At 37.4% G+C, this 15,072-nt stretch overlaps 3 protein-coding genes across 8 annotated transcripts; 1 reads left to right on the plus strand and 2 right to left on the minus strand.

Annotated features, from left to right (window-relative positions):
- Nucleotides 1-2,920: 2,920 nt before the first annotated feature.
- Nucleotides 2,921-6,365, plus strand: LOC111792486 (basic leucine zipper 23-like). 6 transcript variants are annotated; one of them, XR_002814798.1, is made up of 3 exons: nucleotides 2,921-4,154; nucleotides 4,491-4,810; nucleotides 4,881-5,002. XR_002814798.1 is itself a non-coding variant. In XM_023673991.1 (3 exons), exons 1-2 carry the CDS (start codon nucleotides 3,371-3,373, stop codon nucleotides 4,580-4,582), a joined length of 876 nt encoding a protein of 291 aa, XP_023529759.1. In that variant the 5' UTR covers nucleotides 2,921-3,370; the 3' UTR covers nucleotides 4,583-4,615; nucleotides 4,686-5,002. The 6 variants fall into 6 exon arrangements, 4 of the variants coding, with proteins under 4 accessions (XP_023529759.1, XP_023529758.1, XP_023529760.1 ...); XR_002814799.1 differs by having other exon boundaries at nucleotides 4,887-5,002; XM_023673991.1 differs by having other exon boundaries at nucleotides 4,491-4,615; nucleotides 4,686-5,002.
- An 85-nt stretch (nucleotides 6,366-6,450) lies between these two features.
- Nucleotides 6,451-9,194, minus strand: LOC111792457 (WD-40 repeat-containing protein MSI2-like). The gene is made up of 5 exons (XM_023673944.1): nucleotides 8,839-9,194; nucleotides 8,425-8,748; nucleotides 8,189-8,332; nucleotides 7,480-7,604; nucleotides 6,451-6,961 (listed from the first exon to the last, which is right to left on the minus strand). The coding sequence occupies exons 1-5, from the start codon at nucleotides 9,148-9,150 to the stop codon at nucleotides 6,682-6,684; spliced, it is 1,185 nt and encodes a 394-aa protein (XP_023529712.1). The 5' UTR covers nucleotides 9,151-9,194; the 3' UTR covers nucleotides 6,451-6,681.
- A 1,197-nt stretch (nucleotides 9,195-10,391) lies between these two features.
- Nucleotides 10,392-11,229, minus strand: LOC111792521 (heavy metal-associated isoprenylated plant protein 26-like). Its single transcript, XM_023674039.1, has 2 exons — nucleotides 11,058-11,229; nucleotides 10,392-10,935 (listed from the first exon to the last, which is right to left on the minus strand). Exons 1-2 carry the CDS (start codon nucleotides 11,136-11,138, stop codon nucleotides 10,552-10,554), a joined length of 465 nt encoding a protein of 154 aa, XP_023529807.1. The 5' UTR covers nucleotides 11,139-11,229; the 3' UTR covers nucleotides 10,392-10,551.
- Between the last annotated feature and the right edge of the window lie 3,843 nt (nucleotides 11,230-15,072).

Here is a 15,072-nt window from a genome sequence, read left to right on the forward strand (position 1 = left end):
TGACGTTAAAATTTTTTGAGATAATCTATGAAGTGTCAGTAGACGACTTTCGTCCATATATTGACGATAAGAATTTTTTTTCATAAAAGTAAAGAGTGTTAATGCTACTTTTAAAATTTCTTCAGTATTTTTTAAACATAGTACCATCGTTAATGGCATTTTAAAACGTTCAAGAGTACTAATAAAACTCTGTAAAGTTCAAGTGGATTTCTGAAACAATCTACTAACCGTTCTCATCCAAAATTAATAGTAAAAGTATTTTTTTTTAGATTTTTTTTTTTTGAAAGTTTAAGGATATTATTTAATGGTTTTCTCGAGATAAAATAGAAAGTTTATGAGTACTTTTATTAATTTAGTCTGACAGTCTAAATTTTTTTTTTTTTTATAATTATTTTTTGAGGAAGGTAGTGTTATTTGTTCGAGCTGCCGAAACTAAGTTTTGTTATGTAACTATGTGGCTAATTTTTGTTACGTAAAAGGAAGGCTCGTGCCTATTTAAGAATGTGTGTTCTATAGAAGATTATCCTCAAACGAGTATCGTTTCTTAAGAACATCCCATCAAAACAAAAACTCAGTCGTATTTTTATTTTGTTCTTGGTTCTATGGCTTGTTTCTTTGTCAAGTGCAGAACATCACGTCAAGTGCCAAGGTTTCACGACGATGATGGTAGCAAGAAGTCAAGAAAAACTCAACGAGATGATATTGTTGGTGAGACACTGGAAGCAATAGGCAACAAGAGACGACGTCAACGACGAGTAGACAGTAAGGAGCAAAAGACGATGTCATTTACGCTACGACAACGAGGAGAGAGAAATGAGTTGGGCGGGTGGCTTGCAGCATGGTTGGAAGAGGCTGAAAGCCATACGGAAAAAGATGAAATAAAGGCCTTGGAGGAGGCCGCCATGAGCGAGCTAACGGGATGATTTTATTTCGGGTTTGTCGGGTTCGCTGATATTATTTACATTCTTTTTAAAAGTGATATTTATGTACCTATACGTTTATTTATTTAAGAAATTACGTTCTTAGCACATAAAACGATACTTTTGAAAGGTTAACGAGGCAAATTATGCACGTTTTTAGTTGCTTAAGGTTCTAAAATAACGGTTAAAACATATTTAAACTAGTTCGATGTTTAAATTACTAATCTTGAAGGGTTTAGAAGTTAAAAGCACAACTTTAGTTTCTTACGATGAATAAAGTGCTAGTTGTAAACAATTTAGTTTAGAACGGGATGGAGCTCGTTTTGGCACACAAATACTTGTTTTAATGGGTTTAGGGAGTAGATTAGGCACGTTTAGTTGCCTTTAAACGCTATTTAGGCACGTTTTAACTAGTCCGACACATAAAGTTTTGGTCTTAAAAGGCTTAGGAGTAGGATGCTAAACACGTTTAGCTCCTTGAAGTACATTTGTTTTTTTTAAGGTTTCAAAATGTTTTCAATTCGGACGTTTGAACTAATTTGATATACAAAGTGTCCGTTTGAAGGGATTAAAAGCGGGTTAGGCTCGTTTAGTTCATTTGAGACATGTTTTTGGTTCATTGAGATCTCAAATCTGCTAATCGAGTCCTAAAATCATAAAACTAGTATGATTGAAATTAGCTCGAAAAACAGAGAAAATGAACCAAACCAGCTAGTCGGATCGAACTGGTCAAAGTAGTTCAATAGAACTGTATCTTTAACCTTACAATGGACACGATATATCATTGTGGAGACTAGTGGTTCCTAACAATCGACGATGAGGCCACTGAAGAAGGCGTGGTTCTGTCGTCTTCTTTCCTCAGCGCCAAAATTTCTATGTTTTTTTTTATTATTATTATTAAAAAAAAATTGGATATTACAACCCGGAGTGATATTTTATCTTCTTTTTCTCGTTTTTTATTTTTTTTAAGCGATATAGTGTTACGTGTTATTCTTTTTTATTTTTTGAGGACAGATAATGCAATTTGTTGCATCTACCAAAATGAAGTCTTGTTATGTTAACGTGTGGCTAATATTGTTACATAAACGAGAGGCTTGTAGCTATTTAAGAACGTGTGTTCCACACAAGATTTGTATCATTTTTTAAGAAGATTCAATTGAAACCGTATATCAAACAGAAACCAAATTAGTTTCGTTTAATTATTTTTGTTCGTTGAATTCATCATTGTTCTTAGTTCTATGGCTTGTTTCTTTCTCAAGTGCGGAGGCTCACGTCAAGTGCCAAGGATTCAGAACGATGATGGTAGCAAGAAGCCAATAGAAACACAACCAGATGTGACCGTTGATGAGGCGCCTGTAGAAATAAGCAACCAGAGACAACGCCAACAACGAGTAGATAGTAAGGAGAGAAAGACGACGTCGTTGGGACGAGGAGGGAGAAGTGAATCGAGCGGGTGGCTTGCAGCATGGTTGGAAGAGGCGGAAGGTCACGGGGAGAAAGATGAAATAAAGGCCTTGAAGGAGGCAGCCAAGAGGTGAAGGCTAAAGGGATGATTTTGGATGAGTCGGTGAATTTCGTGTCCTGACTTTTAAAAGTTTCATTAATATCCTTGAACTTTTTTTATTATTTCGACGACCCAACCTAACCCGAAAACGGAGAATTGAGTTGTAAAATTTGTTTGAGTTGCTCGATTTATGAACCGACACAACTCGAAATTTCAAATTGTTTAAAAAATATTTCGACCCGACCCAACCCGACCCAACTTTACGGGTAAAGAGAATAATTGAAACTTTATGGCTTTTTAAAATAATTTTTTTTAAAAAAAAAATCTTAATATTTTGACGGTCCTGATTTGATTCGATCGCACCTGAGAAATCGGGCGGGCCCACAAATGTCAGTTTATCGTACTGTTAAAAGCAGCCAATAATTCCCTTATTGTTTACGAAATTACATTTCTGTCCTTCAAAAACTTGTAAATTTATCTTCAATGGCGTCCATTGAAGATTTCAGACACTTCGATTTTCATTTTTTTCCCTCTCTGTTCTTCCTTGTTCTTGTCTTTTCCAATTAGGTTTTCGTTTTACATTTATCAAATGCTCTCTTTTCCCTTCGATTTCGTTTCAATTTCATGGTTTGATTTCTTTAGCGGTTTTATCTGGTAAGCATTGCCTCGTTTTCATGGCGCTTTTTGATTAATCCTGCGGCGTGATTTTTAACAGACGCATTGATTGTTGTTCTTCGTTGATTTAGTTGACGATTTTATTGAAATTCTCTTAGAGGTAGATTTAGTATGTTCTTTTCACGATTTTGTAATTATTTGTGTTGAAAGTTGAAATCTCATTTGCGTAATTCGATTCAGAAGCTTAATTATTGATTTAGAGTCCAGGAATCGGTAGCTGAGTATCAAATTTTTGAATTACTTGCTCTGGTTAGTATTACATTGTTGGATAATGGACGACGGGGAGATTGATTTTTCGAATCAAGAAGTGTTTTCGAACCCTAATATGGCGATTCCAAGCAGTTGCTCAATGGATAGTTTCTTTGATGATCTTCTCAAAGACGTTCATACTTGTACTCATACTCATACTTGCATTCCACCGGGCCCTGATTACTCTCATACCCACACCTGTTTCCATGTCCACACTAAAATTCTCCCTGCCTCACCTGAAGAAGACAAGGTTGTTACTGATGATACTGCGGAATCGACTGAAAAGAAGTCGAAGAAACGCCCGTTGGGTAACCAGGAAGCTGTTCGTAAGTATCGTGAGAAGAAGAAGGCTAGGGCAGCCTCATTAGAGGATGAGGTTGTTAGATTGAGGGCTTTGAATCAGCATTTGATGAAGAGGTTGCAAGGGCAGGCAGCATTGGAGGCTGAGATTACTCGGCTCAAGTGTTTGCTTGTGGATATTAGGGGCAGAATTGAAGGGGAGATTGGTTCGTTTCCTTATCAGAAAACTGGTAATCCCAACCTGTCCAACACAAGCAACCCTGGTGCTTATGTGATGAACCCATGTAATATGCAGTGTGATGATCAGGTTTACTGCCTTCGTCCTGAGGGTAATGGAAGTAGAAGTGGTGAAGGTGCTGTGATAAATGGACAGAGTTTTGGTGCTTGTGGATTTGAAAATCTTCAGTGTTTGGTGAATCATGACTCGGGATCGAAAGAGCTACTCGGGGACGGGATGGGGAATGCTGTTTCAAATGATACTTCTTCTGGAGTGACAAAGAGAAAAGGTGAAAACTGAGGCCTCCATTTTCTATGATGCTTCTCTAGAGTAATTAATTGGCTGAATTTGAGCTAACTTTGCTGATAATCCTTTCTTGTTTTTGTTTGTTATATGATACATGTTTCTCTTGATTCATTGTTTGGCTAAACATGTTCATTGAAGCAGGTTTGAGTTTTGCAGCTCATTTTCTCTCCTGTTTTGTGTATTAACTTGTGGATGCAAAATATTATAGGCACATAACATTGAGGTCCTTAGTCGGTTGCTCTGATCCATGTATGACTTCCTGGTTTGTCTGCCTTTGTGATTTGATGTCTAAAAGTATAATATTCTAATTTTATTTCAGTAACAGGGATCGATTGTGCGAGATCCTACGTTGGTAAGAGAGTGGAACGAAGCATTTCTTATAAGGGTGTGGAAAATATTATAGGCACATAACATTGAGGTCCTTAGTCGGTTGCTCTGATCCATGTATGACTTCCTGGTTTGTCTGCCTTTGTGATTTGATGTCTAAAAGTATAATATTCTAATTTTATTTCAGTAACAGGGATCGATTGTGCGAGATCCTACGTTGGTAAGAGAGTGGAACGAAGCATTTCTTATAAGGGTGTGGAAAATATTATAGGCACATAACATTGAGGTCCTTAGTCGGTTGCTCTGATCCATGTATGACTTCCTGGTTTGTCTGCCTTTGTGATTTGATGTCTAAAAGTGTAATATTCTAATTTTATTTCAGTAACAGGGATCGATTGTGCGAGATCCTACGTTGGTAAGAGAGTGGAACGAAGCATTTCTTATAAGGGTGTGCAAAATATTATAGGCACATAACATTGAGGTCCTTAGTCGGTTGCTCTGATCCATGTATGACTTCCTGGTTTGTCTGCCTTTTGTGATTTGATGTCTAAAAGTATAATATTCTAATTTTATTTCAGTAATAGGGATTGTTTGTGCGAGATCCTATGTTTGGTTAGAAAGTGGAACGAAACATTTCTATAAAGGTGTGGAAACTTCTCCCTAGTAGACGTGTTTTAAAAACCATGAGGCTGATGGAATACGTAACAAGTCAAAGCGGACAATATCTGCTAGCGGCGGGGTTTGAGTTGTTACAAATGGTATCAGAGCCAGACATCGGGCGGTGTGCCAGCGAGGACGCTGAGCCATCAAGGGAGATGGATTGTGAGATCCTACATCGATTAGAGATAGGAATGAAACAGTTCCTGTAAGGGTGTAGAAACCTCTCCCTAGTAGACGCGGTTTAATAATCGTGAGGTTGACAGTGATACGTGATGAATCAAAGCGGACGATAGCTGCTAGCAATGGGCTCGGATTGTTATAGCTTGTGATTGTACAAGCTTGGGTGGAAAACATAAGAAACGTAAGATAGTGAAAGACATTAGTGTGCCTCACATGATATAGCAGTTTCTTGACAGCAATGTGTTTATTGGCCACTCTTTTGAAGAAACGGTGCCCAACTGTTTACCACATTCGAGTGTTCCTCGTTCTAAGATAATGTGACCTGATCTTTTTCACTTTTTTGATAGCAAAATAAAGTTCCTTATCTTGAATGTAGTGGATAAGAGACCTACCCTAGTTTTTCATGATGGATCATGAAAAGGAGATGTTTGCTTTATGAACTGGCCATGGTTGAATAGTTATATAATCATATTGTTTTCCATTTTATTCTACTTTTGTTGGGACCTATGAAAATAACAGGTTTCTTTTGATATAAGTTGTAACTCTTTTGTTCTTTTGTTCTGTGATTCGCTTATTAGGACGACGTAAAGAGACATGGACCTGATGAACTGATTAGTCTAGTCAGACATCAAACGTCTTCATCCAGTCAATGCCTACGGGGTGGTGCATACCTCGATCAATAAGTGTATTGTTGCGCAACTGCAACATTTGATTATCATCTTGTTATCGATCGCCTCTCGACCCATCTGAGGTAGGTACTTGAAATGGCGAAGCTTCTTCATATGGAACACTCCAGTTCCTATACGCGTCTTTGAATGTGGAGAAGCGAAATGGAATAGCTTAGCCAAGTTGTATTGGTGAAAGTAGAGCATAATTGAATAGCCCCAAATGGGGACTCGAACACCATTTCGATTCAGTCTTTTCTTTCTCTATGAAAACTAACAGAAGGCAGAGAACCCAATTGTATTGGTTTTGTTCTCTATTTGATTTCAGTTTCTAATATGCATTCTGAGAATTATTTTCTTTAGAGGCAGCTTTTGTGTTTCTTATTTGATTACGTGCTTTGGCCTTCGCCCCAGGCTTGAACCTTTAAAGATATAAGCGGTGGGTAATAGGCACAAAGTCAAGCAACCTATTAGTAATTACTCTCGATCTATACCTTGACTAAAGTATCTTGCCAGGCTAAGCTACACTAAAGAGAATAGGCTAACGAGTTTAGTATGTCGAACAGAAAATGAGCCCATCTTTGTCAAAACAGCAGCAGAAACATAACATTATGACTCCTAATACATAAGAAAACCTTGAAGTGGCTAAATTTGAAGAATGGAGTAAAGTAGAAATCATCATCGATAAATACCTTTGGCCATTTGCCAGACCTGAACAGAGTTGTCTTCAGCGACGCTTGCTATAACCCAAGGCTGGTAGGCGTTCCAGGTGAAGTCAGAGATTTTAGCCTTGTGGCCTCCGTGTGAAAACAGCAGCTCTGGAGGCCCATCTTCAGCATCCCCATCTTGCTCGTTTCCCATGTTGTTGAGATCCCATACCATCAACCTTCTATCATCACCAGAAGATGCTAATACAGTTTCGTGATTTGGATCCCACTCCACCTCATACACTCCCTCCCTGTGTCACCAATCAGTATAATACTCTTTTCTTAACTTAGATCCCGCTTGATAATCATTTGTTCTTTAAAATCAAACTTATAACACTATTTCTACATATAAGTTTCTTCGATTTCTTATCTACCTTTTTAAACTGTTTTCAAAATCCAAGCAAAACAAAAGGCTTATGGAATAGAACCCATGTTGAAAAGCCTAATTTGTTTAGAAAAAATCGAATAGTTACCAAACCAGACGCAGGAAAATAGATTTTAGAAACTTGTTTTTGTTTTTTGAATTTTGTTAAGAACTCTAAGTGTTCTTCTAAGAGAGATGAAATCCATGGTAAATAAATTGTAAGGAAATAAAACACAATTTTCTACGACAGAAAACTAAAAACAGACTCGTTGTCAAGAATTGTAAACAAACACACTGAAGTTAGACACACAAGAAACGATCACAAAGAAATATCACATCATTGTTTTTTGCTTAAATGTAAATAAAGACAGATGATTTGATAGTGATAAGTAGAGAGAGACATACGTGTGGCTGCTAAGAACGTGGAGTGGTTCAGCAAGCTTTCGTAGATCGAATAGACCCACGGTGGTATCTGATGATGCTGTTGCTAAAATCCATTCGTTATATGGATTGAAAGAAACATAGTTCACCTGTAATCAATCCATGGAACAGAAAAATTTGTGTCAATAGAACATGGAGTATATGTAAATGGTGTTCATAAAAGATAATTCTAACTCAAGACTGAAACTTGATCATGATCGAGAATAGTCAAGGTGTGGGTATATGCTGGTTCAGACACTTGCAGATACTAAAAAAAATCTTAACCCTGATCGATGATCATGTGGCCTAAGCTACCCAAACCGCCATTCTTCAGTTAGCTGTTTGAATATAGCATCATATATCTGCCAAAAGCCAGTGTTGGCGCAGGTACAACCTCTATTCCAATCAACCCTAATCCCGACTCAAGAAAGGTGTTGAAGATTGTTGAGAGGGAGTCCCACATTTGCTAATTTAGGCATTGATCATGAGTTTATAAGTATGGAATACATCTCCATTAGAATGACTGGAGTCATTTTGGAGAAACCTAAAAGGAAGCCATAAGAGCTTAAGCTTAAAGTGACAATATCATACCATTGTGAACAGTCGTGATTCCTAACCAACCAAGACATTAACAAGCTAAGCAAGTAAGAGAGTCCATTGCCTAATGCTACAAAGAGGTTCAGAATAGAACTACCTCCTCCTCGTGAGCTCGAACAGAATCCACAGATTTATTTGTGCGCAAATCCCATATCACCAACAAGCAATCATCGCCTACAGATCCAAACAAGTTCTCATTCTTCAAATGCCATGACACATCACCGACCACACTTTCATGAGCCTGAATATAAAAACAGCAATACCATTTTAAAGTAAAGTAAAAACAATAGCCCTCAACAAAAAAAAAAAAAACAGGAAGATTAGTTCCTTTACCTCATAGACGTTCATTGCATCAAGAACGTTCTTGTCAGCCATGGAAGACACGTCCCACAAACAGATTTTCTGATCATTTGAGCCACTTAAGAGGTAACCCTCCTTAAACGGGCTCCAAGACAACCCATAACCCTCTTTATCATGACCCCTCAATCTCAAATCAGGATCGCACTCACCTCCCTGAGCCTTCGCCCCCTGTTTAGCACAATTAAAAACATACACCTCACAGCCACTCGTTTTTGCCCCAATAATTTCTGGGTTCTGCGGCATACATCGCGCTCTGTTCACCTCTCCATCAACACGTATCTTCTGGGTTATCTCTACCTACCAAAACCCAATACAAAACATCACAGAATTTCAGCAAGGCATTTCATCAAACACCTAGCACGCACAAAGTAACAATTCATCACTAACCTCCGGCATGATGGGGTTTTCCCCAGTAATGTCGATTCTAGTTTCGGATGCTTTGACAGGTAAAATTACATCGGCCACCATGAGAAAGTTGGGGACTTCCTCCGAAGTGTGAGTTCCAAGAACGAGCTTGTGGACAGCGAGAGAAGAATTGGCTGGGTGAGGAAATGGAGCCAATGGCACCCAATCAACAGTGAGAGACGGCCACTCAAGAGAGTGGGAAATGAGAAGATCGTACAGATAGGGCGAATTCTTCTTCCAGATGGCGAATTCCTCCATCACCTCATCGACACCGCCGTTCTGTTCTCCCGCCATTGCTGCGACTCTGACGGAGCTTCGTGAAACTTTTTCCCGCTCAAAATTTTGGGCTTCCATGAAGATGACGCGCTTTATATACACCAACAGATTTGAACAAATTGGGCCGAGATTGAGATTTCAAGCCCGGCCCATTTATCAATTAAATTATATTTTTTGGTCTTTTTTTAAATTTATTCCTTTTTCAAAAAAAAAATATTTCAATTATTTTGTTGGGTTTTAACATTTTCTGATTATATGGGAAATTAAATAAAATAAAATAAAAATCATTTATTTCAATTTTATAATATCACATTAACATTCATATAATTGAAAAATGTTAAAATAATTCTTTAAAATTAATAAATGAATGAATGGGGACCACAATCTAAATAAAAGTGATCCCGATGATAAAATAGTTAATAATTATTTAAAATAATTTATAATTTGTTAGTTACTTCTTACATCATTAAAATGTACACTCATTTTGGATAGCTCAATCATCTTATAGTTACTGACCTGTGATGTCCCACATTGGTTGTGGAAGAGAACAAAACACATGTGTAAACCTTCTCGTAGCAGATGTGTTTTAAAGCTTTGAGGGGAAGCCCAAAAGAGAAAGCCCAAATAGGACAATATCTGTTAGCGATGGATCTGGATAGTTACAAATGGTATCAGAGCCAGACACTGGACGATGTGCCAGCCTTCTTGTTTCCCGAAGGAGGGTAGACACGAGGCGGTGTGCCAGTAAGGACGCTGGGGCCCAAAGGGGGTTGGATTTGGTGGGGGTCCCACATCGATTGGAGAAAGGAACGAGTGCTAGCGAGGACACTGGGCACCGAAGGGAGGTAGATTTTGATGTCCCACATTAGTTGGGGAGGAGAATAAAACACCCTTTATAAGGGTGTAGAAATCTTCCCTTAGCAGACGTGTTTTAAAGCCTTGAGGGAAGCCCGAATCCTTCTACTCTCCTGTTCTCCGGATATCATGTTAAGAATGATGTTCTGATGTTCTTCCTCTTATATCTCACTGGGACTCTCGATTCCACTTATGTTTCTTGTTCTTAACATGGTATCAGAGTTCCTCATTCTTAACATGATCTAAAGAGCTAATTTCACTGAAACACTTTAAGATAAGTAGATAACGTGATCATGTTGCAGAGAAAATGAGCGACCCATCAAGTGCCCGTTATAAATTTAAAATCTTAATCAGAATCCCGAGCACAAAATTAAAATTGAAAAAACTAGACCCACCAAAGGACATTGACAGCCAATATCAATCATACCACAAAATAATAATAATAACTCATTGGACTAAAGAACAAAAATATCCAAACCAATAATTACATTAACTAACAAAACTAGGAAAACGACAAAACCCACAAAATAATAATAATAATAAAAGAAACAAAATTACAGCACATTACATAACAGCACACGCCGCGGGATTTTCGTCACTAAACGCCGTCGTATAGCGAACCTCAGTAGAACTCGCACGTGCGAGCTGGTACGCATTGGGATCATCAGCCTTTCGCACGTACCCAGCTGGAGCCTTCTTGTCATACACTCCCGGCGCGTAGGGATGTGCCACGACGTCGTACGGTACATAAGGCCAGAGCTCCGCCTTCTTACCGGTACGGTGAGTGACACGCGCCACCACTTTGGACGGCTCGACGTATCCAACGACGGTGGCTTTATTGGCCTTGCGATCAATGTCGACGGTCTTTACCCCCTTCATCCCCTCCAACGCTCTCCTCACCTTCCTCTCGCAACCTTCACAGTCGATTCGAATCTTTAATTCCACTGTCTGTAATGGCGAAGAAACAAAATCGGAGAGAAAAAACCATACGATTTTGAATCAAAACGGGAAAAAATGAAGAATCTAAGCAAGAACAGAGCAGAAATTTGAAGAACTGGGGGGATTTTTACCTGCAATTGCTTGCGTTTCTTGTGCTTGGAGCTGTGGGAACTGCAATCGAAATACTCAGAGAAATGATCCAAAACGCCCATTTTTTTACTTCAAGAACAAGAACAAGAACAAGGGGCACTGAATCTGAGTCCTCTCAGACCGGCCGCTGCTCCTCTTAAATAGACCACCAAATCATCTATAAGAATGTACTCATATGGGCGTGTTGTTTGTGACCGTATGCACATGTCATATCCAACCCTTTATTTAATTTCACGTTGTATAGTCTTATTATTGTGTTTTCTGTATTGTACAACTGCTCGGCGAAATCATGTTTAAGTGTGCTAGAATGGTCTCAAAATGTACTATAGATGGTGTGATTAGTTGTCATCTCCTCCCCTGATTTGGTATGACCCGTGAAATCAAATCTATGTCTATCGTACCTTTATCACCTCAAAATACACTGGGATGCGACTAGTTGTCAAATTATCTTTACCCAAAAAGTTATATGTTATTTGAGTCGTTTTATTGTCTTTTGCTTATAGGTGTATAACCATGCTTTTAAATATTCTCTCGTTCTTACTTTCAAACTCGCTTTAAAAAATCTCTTTGCCCCGTTTTCTAAATCTTTGTTTTCAAATGGGGCTAGGCTTGAGCATACGTTGTCCATTGACGCGAATACAAATTGGCTTGACTCACTTGTTGTTAGGAGTAAGTGCTGCACAATCGCAAGTTTGCTGTTAACAAAAGTGTGATTGTGACACCGTAGTGCATATGACCAAACCATTAATACTCATTTTAAAAATTTTCATAAATACCCTCTTTAAAAAATAATTTAAATGTCCATATATTAACGGAAATAATACAAAATTAAAATTTTATTTAAAACTATTTGTTAATTAATTAATTAATTTTTTAATTTGAAAGGTAATAATAAATGTATTTTAAATAATAAATGCTTGCCACGCGTCAACAAATGTCGTGGCATGATCCGAACCGATCTAATGGGTATGGGCCCCCGGGTTTTTGAAGCCGGGTGGCACGTGCAATACACGCGCCATCTCCTATGAAAAGTCATGGTTTTTGTGAGTCCCTATGGGGCCCGGTTTGAAGCTGATATAGACGCAATTAATGGCGCCACCAGCGGGATCTTAACACGTGTGTCATGGTTTATTTCCACAAACCATATATTCAATAAATATTAAACTTTAGAATTAAATACTCTTTTAAAAAAAAAATGTATTTATTAGATATATCATAAAATTAAGGAATTGGTATTGTAATTTTATTTTATCTTATTATATAATTTTAATTTTAATTTTAAATATATATATCATTATAATTTTATCCCTTACTATTTACTTAACTAGTAGCTCGAGTTATATAGTTTCAACTAGAGATGTTCATTTCTTCTCCAAACAGGTGTCCATTTTCGTCAGATAAATGGGGCAGGAGATGGGTATGGATTATATTCTCTGTCTCCGTCCTCGTGCCTTTGTATTCAACTAGAGATGTCCATTTCTTCTCCGAACAGGTGTCCATTTTCGTCAGATAAATGGGGCAGGAGATGGGTATGGATTATATTCTCCGTCCCCGTCCTCGTGCCTTTATATTCAACTACAGATGTCCATTTCTTCTCCGAACAGGTGTCCATTTTCGTCAGATAAATGGGGCAGGAGATGGGTATGGATTATATTCTCTGTCCCCGTCCTCGTGCCTTTATATTCAACTAGAGATGTCCATTTCTTCTCCTAACAGGTGTCCATTTTCGTCAGATAAATGGGGCAGGAGATGGGTATGGATTATATTCTCTGTCCCCGTTCCTGTCTTTATATTAAAAAATGAAAATTTGTAAAATAACTATTTAAAAAAATAATAATAAACAGGAAAAAAAGTACTCACGGCAAGCTCGATCTCAGCAAATCTTCCATCCCCACAAAAATAAATATTTAAACATTTTCAAAGAAAAATAAAAAAGAATTAGAACATAAAGAAAAAGAAAAGAAATAGTCAATATTTTATTTTATTTAATGATAACTGATTGAAGGGCAGATAGGATGGGCTTTGTGGATTCCTCTTGTAGAAGCCCAAGAGACCTCTTAATGGGCCTTACTAGAATAAGTATGGGCCTTTTAGATTCCAAAGCCCAATGACTAAGTTAGCCATGTATTTTCCTATCTCAATTAATAATAATATTAAGAAATTTAGGATATAATTTCATTACAATGTTTAATAATATGATATAATTATTTGCACTCTTTTTATAATAAAAAAAAATAATAATAAAATAACTTTTTGTCAATAATTTTATGACAAATAAGTTCGGATTTTTTTTTTAGGTTAAGAATTTTTTAAACACGAGTTTGAAAAATTAGACATAAATTCGAAAATTTTAAAATCTTAGAAACCTATTAGATATAAAATTGTCGGAGTAGATAGCATTCATGCCGAACACGGGAGCTGTACCAATGATTTTGTTAATTCCAAAACTGCCCCTCTGATCTAAGGTGTGAGTGGTCGGTCCAAAAGCCTACAAATGACGGCCCAAACACCGACCAAACTCCAAGATTTGAAATGTTTTGAAAAGATTTAAATGTCCACATCCATAGAAACGTTGAAAAAGCGCACTCACAGAGGAAGCCTTCCGACCCAAAAAAATGTCTATTCCGCTAGTTCAATTTGAGAAAGAGAATGCCTCAATCCTGACTCTCGAAAGAGCGATTTCCAGCATTTTCAAGAGTTGAAGTTGAACAAGTGCACTCACTGAAGAAAGGCTTCCGACCAGAAGAGGTCTATTCCATTAGTTCAAATTGGTAAATAACAGGCACCAATCCTCTCTTTTAACCCTCGAATTATCGGGAATAGCAAAACAACTCTCTTTTTCCTATGTTGTAAAAACCGAACTCTAGTCTTTGACTTCCAACTATACTTTTTTTTCTTTCTTTAGCTAAGGACACGACACGCCAAGCTTGAAGTTAAATATTCTATAAAAAAAAGTCAAAACCGACGATCATAAGATCAAAACAGGTTGACTAAATATCGAGCTTATTCAAACCTCGCCAAATCATTCCAAACGACACCATGCCCTAGTGTTGAAATTTTTTTAATTTCTAGCTAATAAATCATTTTGTCTCTTTTTTACCATACAAGGGCAATTAAATTGGCCCCAAAAACACTCCCACTCCACACAAAAGAGGGGCAATAATGTAATTGGCGCAAAGGAAATTTGCAAGAAACAACCCATGAATAATAATAATAATAAATAATAAATAATAATAATAATAATAATAAAAATAAAAATAATGGATTTGTGGGTGTGTCATAATCATTGACTATGCATTTAATAAATATATGTGACAATGTCACCTCAACTTTAGGATTGTTCATATGGGGGTTGCATATAATGGACAAATTTGAACATTAATTCAACATAAAATTTATTAATATAAGGTCTCCTTGTGAACACAACACCCCTATCGCTTTATAGTATCGATTAATTTAATACTAGCTTCATATATATAGCGTTATTATTATTTTAAATAATGTCTCTTGTCACATTTATTCGGGTTTTTTTTATTCATGCTGGTTGAAGATGAGCTTTGATTGTGATGCTCGAGTAAATGAATCGATACCACATCTGAATGAGAGTGATAATGAAGAAATAGTGGGAACTCCAAAGTTAAGCGTGTTTTGTTTGGAGTTAATCTATGTTGGATTATCCTAGGGAGCGTGTGAGTGAAGATAACTCATGCTGAAGTGACCCATGTTGGTTTGTGTGAGATCCCACGTCGTTGGAGAGGGGAACGAAAAATTCCTTATTTGGGTGTGAAAACCTCCTGTAGTAGAACGTTTTAAAATCGTGAGACTGAAGACGATACATAATGAGTTAAAGTGGACAATATCTACTAGCGGTAACCTCGAACTTTTACAGTTGATATCAGAGCTACGCACCAAACGGTGTGCCTGCGAGGACACTGAACTTCCAAGTGAGGTGGAATGTGAGATCCCACATCGGTTGGATTAAATCAATCTCGGACA

Source organism: Cucurbita pepo, chromosome LG04 (assembly GCF_002806865.2).
Source record: "Cucurbita pepo subsp. pepo cultivar mu-cu-16 chromosome LG04, ASM280686v2, whole genome shotgun sequence".
Taxonomy (NCBI): Eukaryota; Viridiplantae; Streptophyta; class Magnoliopsida; order Cucurbitales; family Cucurbitaceae; genus Cucurbita; species Cucurbita pepo.

Bases quoted from the DNA above. Each gene is read 5' to 3' on its own strand.
- LOC111792486 (XM_023673991.1), top strand. From the start codon at position 3,371: ATGGACGACGGGGAGATTGATTTTTCGAATCAAGAAGTGTTTTCGAAC. The intron at 4,155-4,490 runs GTGAAAACTGAG...ATTTTATTTCAG, and splicing joins TGGAGTGACAAAGAGAAAAG to TAACAGGGATCGATTGTGCG.
- LOC111792521 (XM_023674039.1), bottom strand. From the start codon at position 11,138: ATGGGCGTTTTGGATCATTTCTCTGAGTATTTCGATTGCAGTTCCCAC. The intron at 10,936-11,057 runs GTAAAAATCCCC...TCGCCATTACAG, and splicing joins AGAAACGCAAGCAATTGCAG to ACAGTGGAATTAAAGATTCG.
- LOC111792457 (XM_023673944.1), bottom strand. From the start codon at position 9,150: ATGGCGGGAGAACAGAACGGCGGTGTCGATGAGGTGATGGAGGAATTC. The intron at 8,333-8,424 runs GTAAAGGAACTA...TTTTATATTCAG, and splicing joins ATGCAATGAACGTCTATGAG to GCTCATGAAAGTGTGGTCGG. The intron at 6,962-7,479 runs GTATGTCTCTCT...TTGGTGACACAG, and splicing joins CACGTTCTTAGCAGCCACAC to GGAGGGAGTGTATGAGGTGG.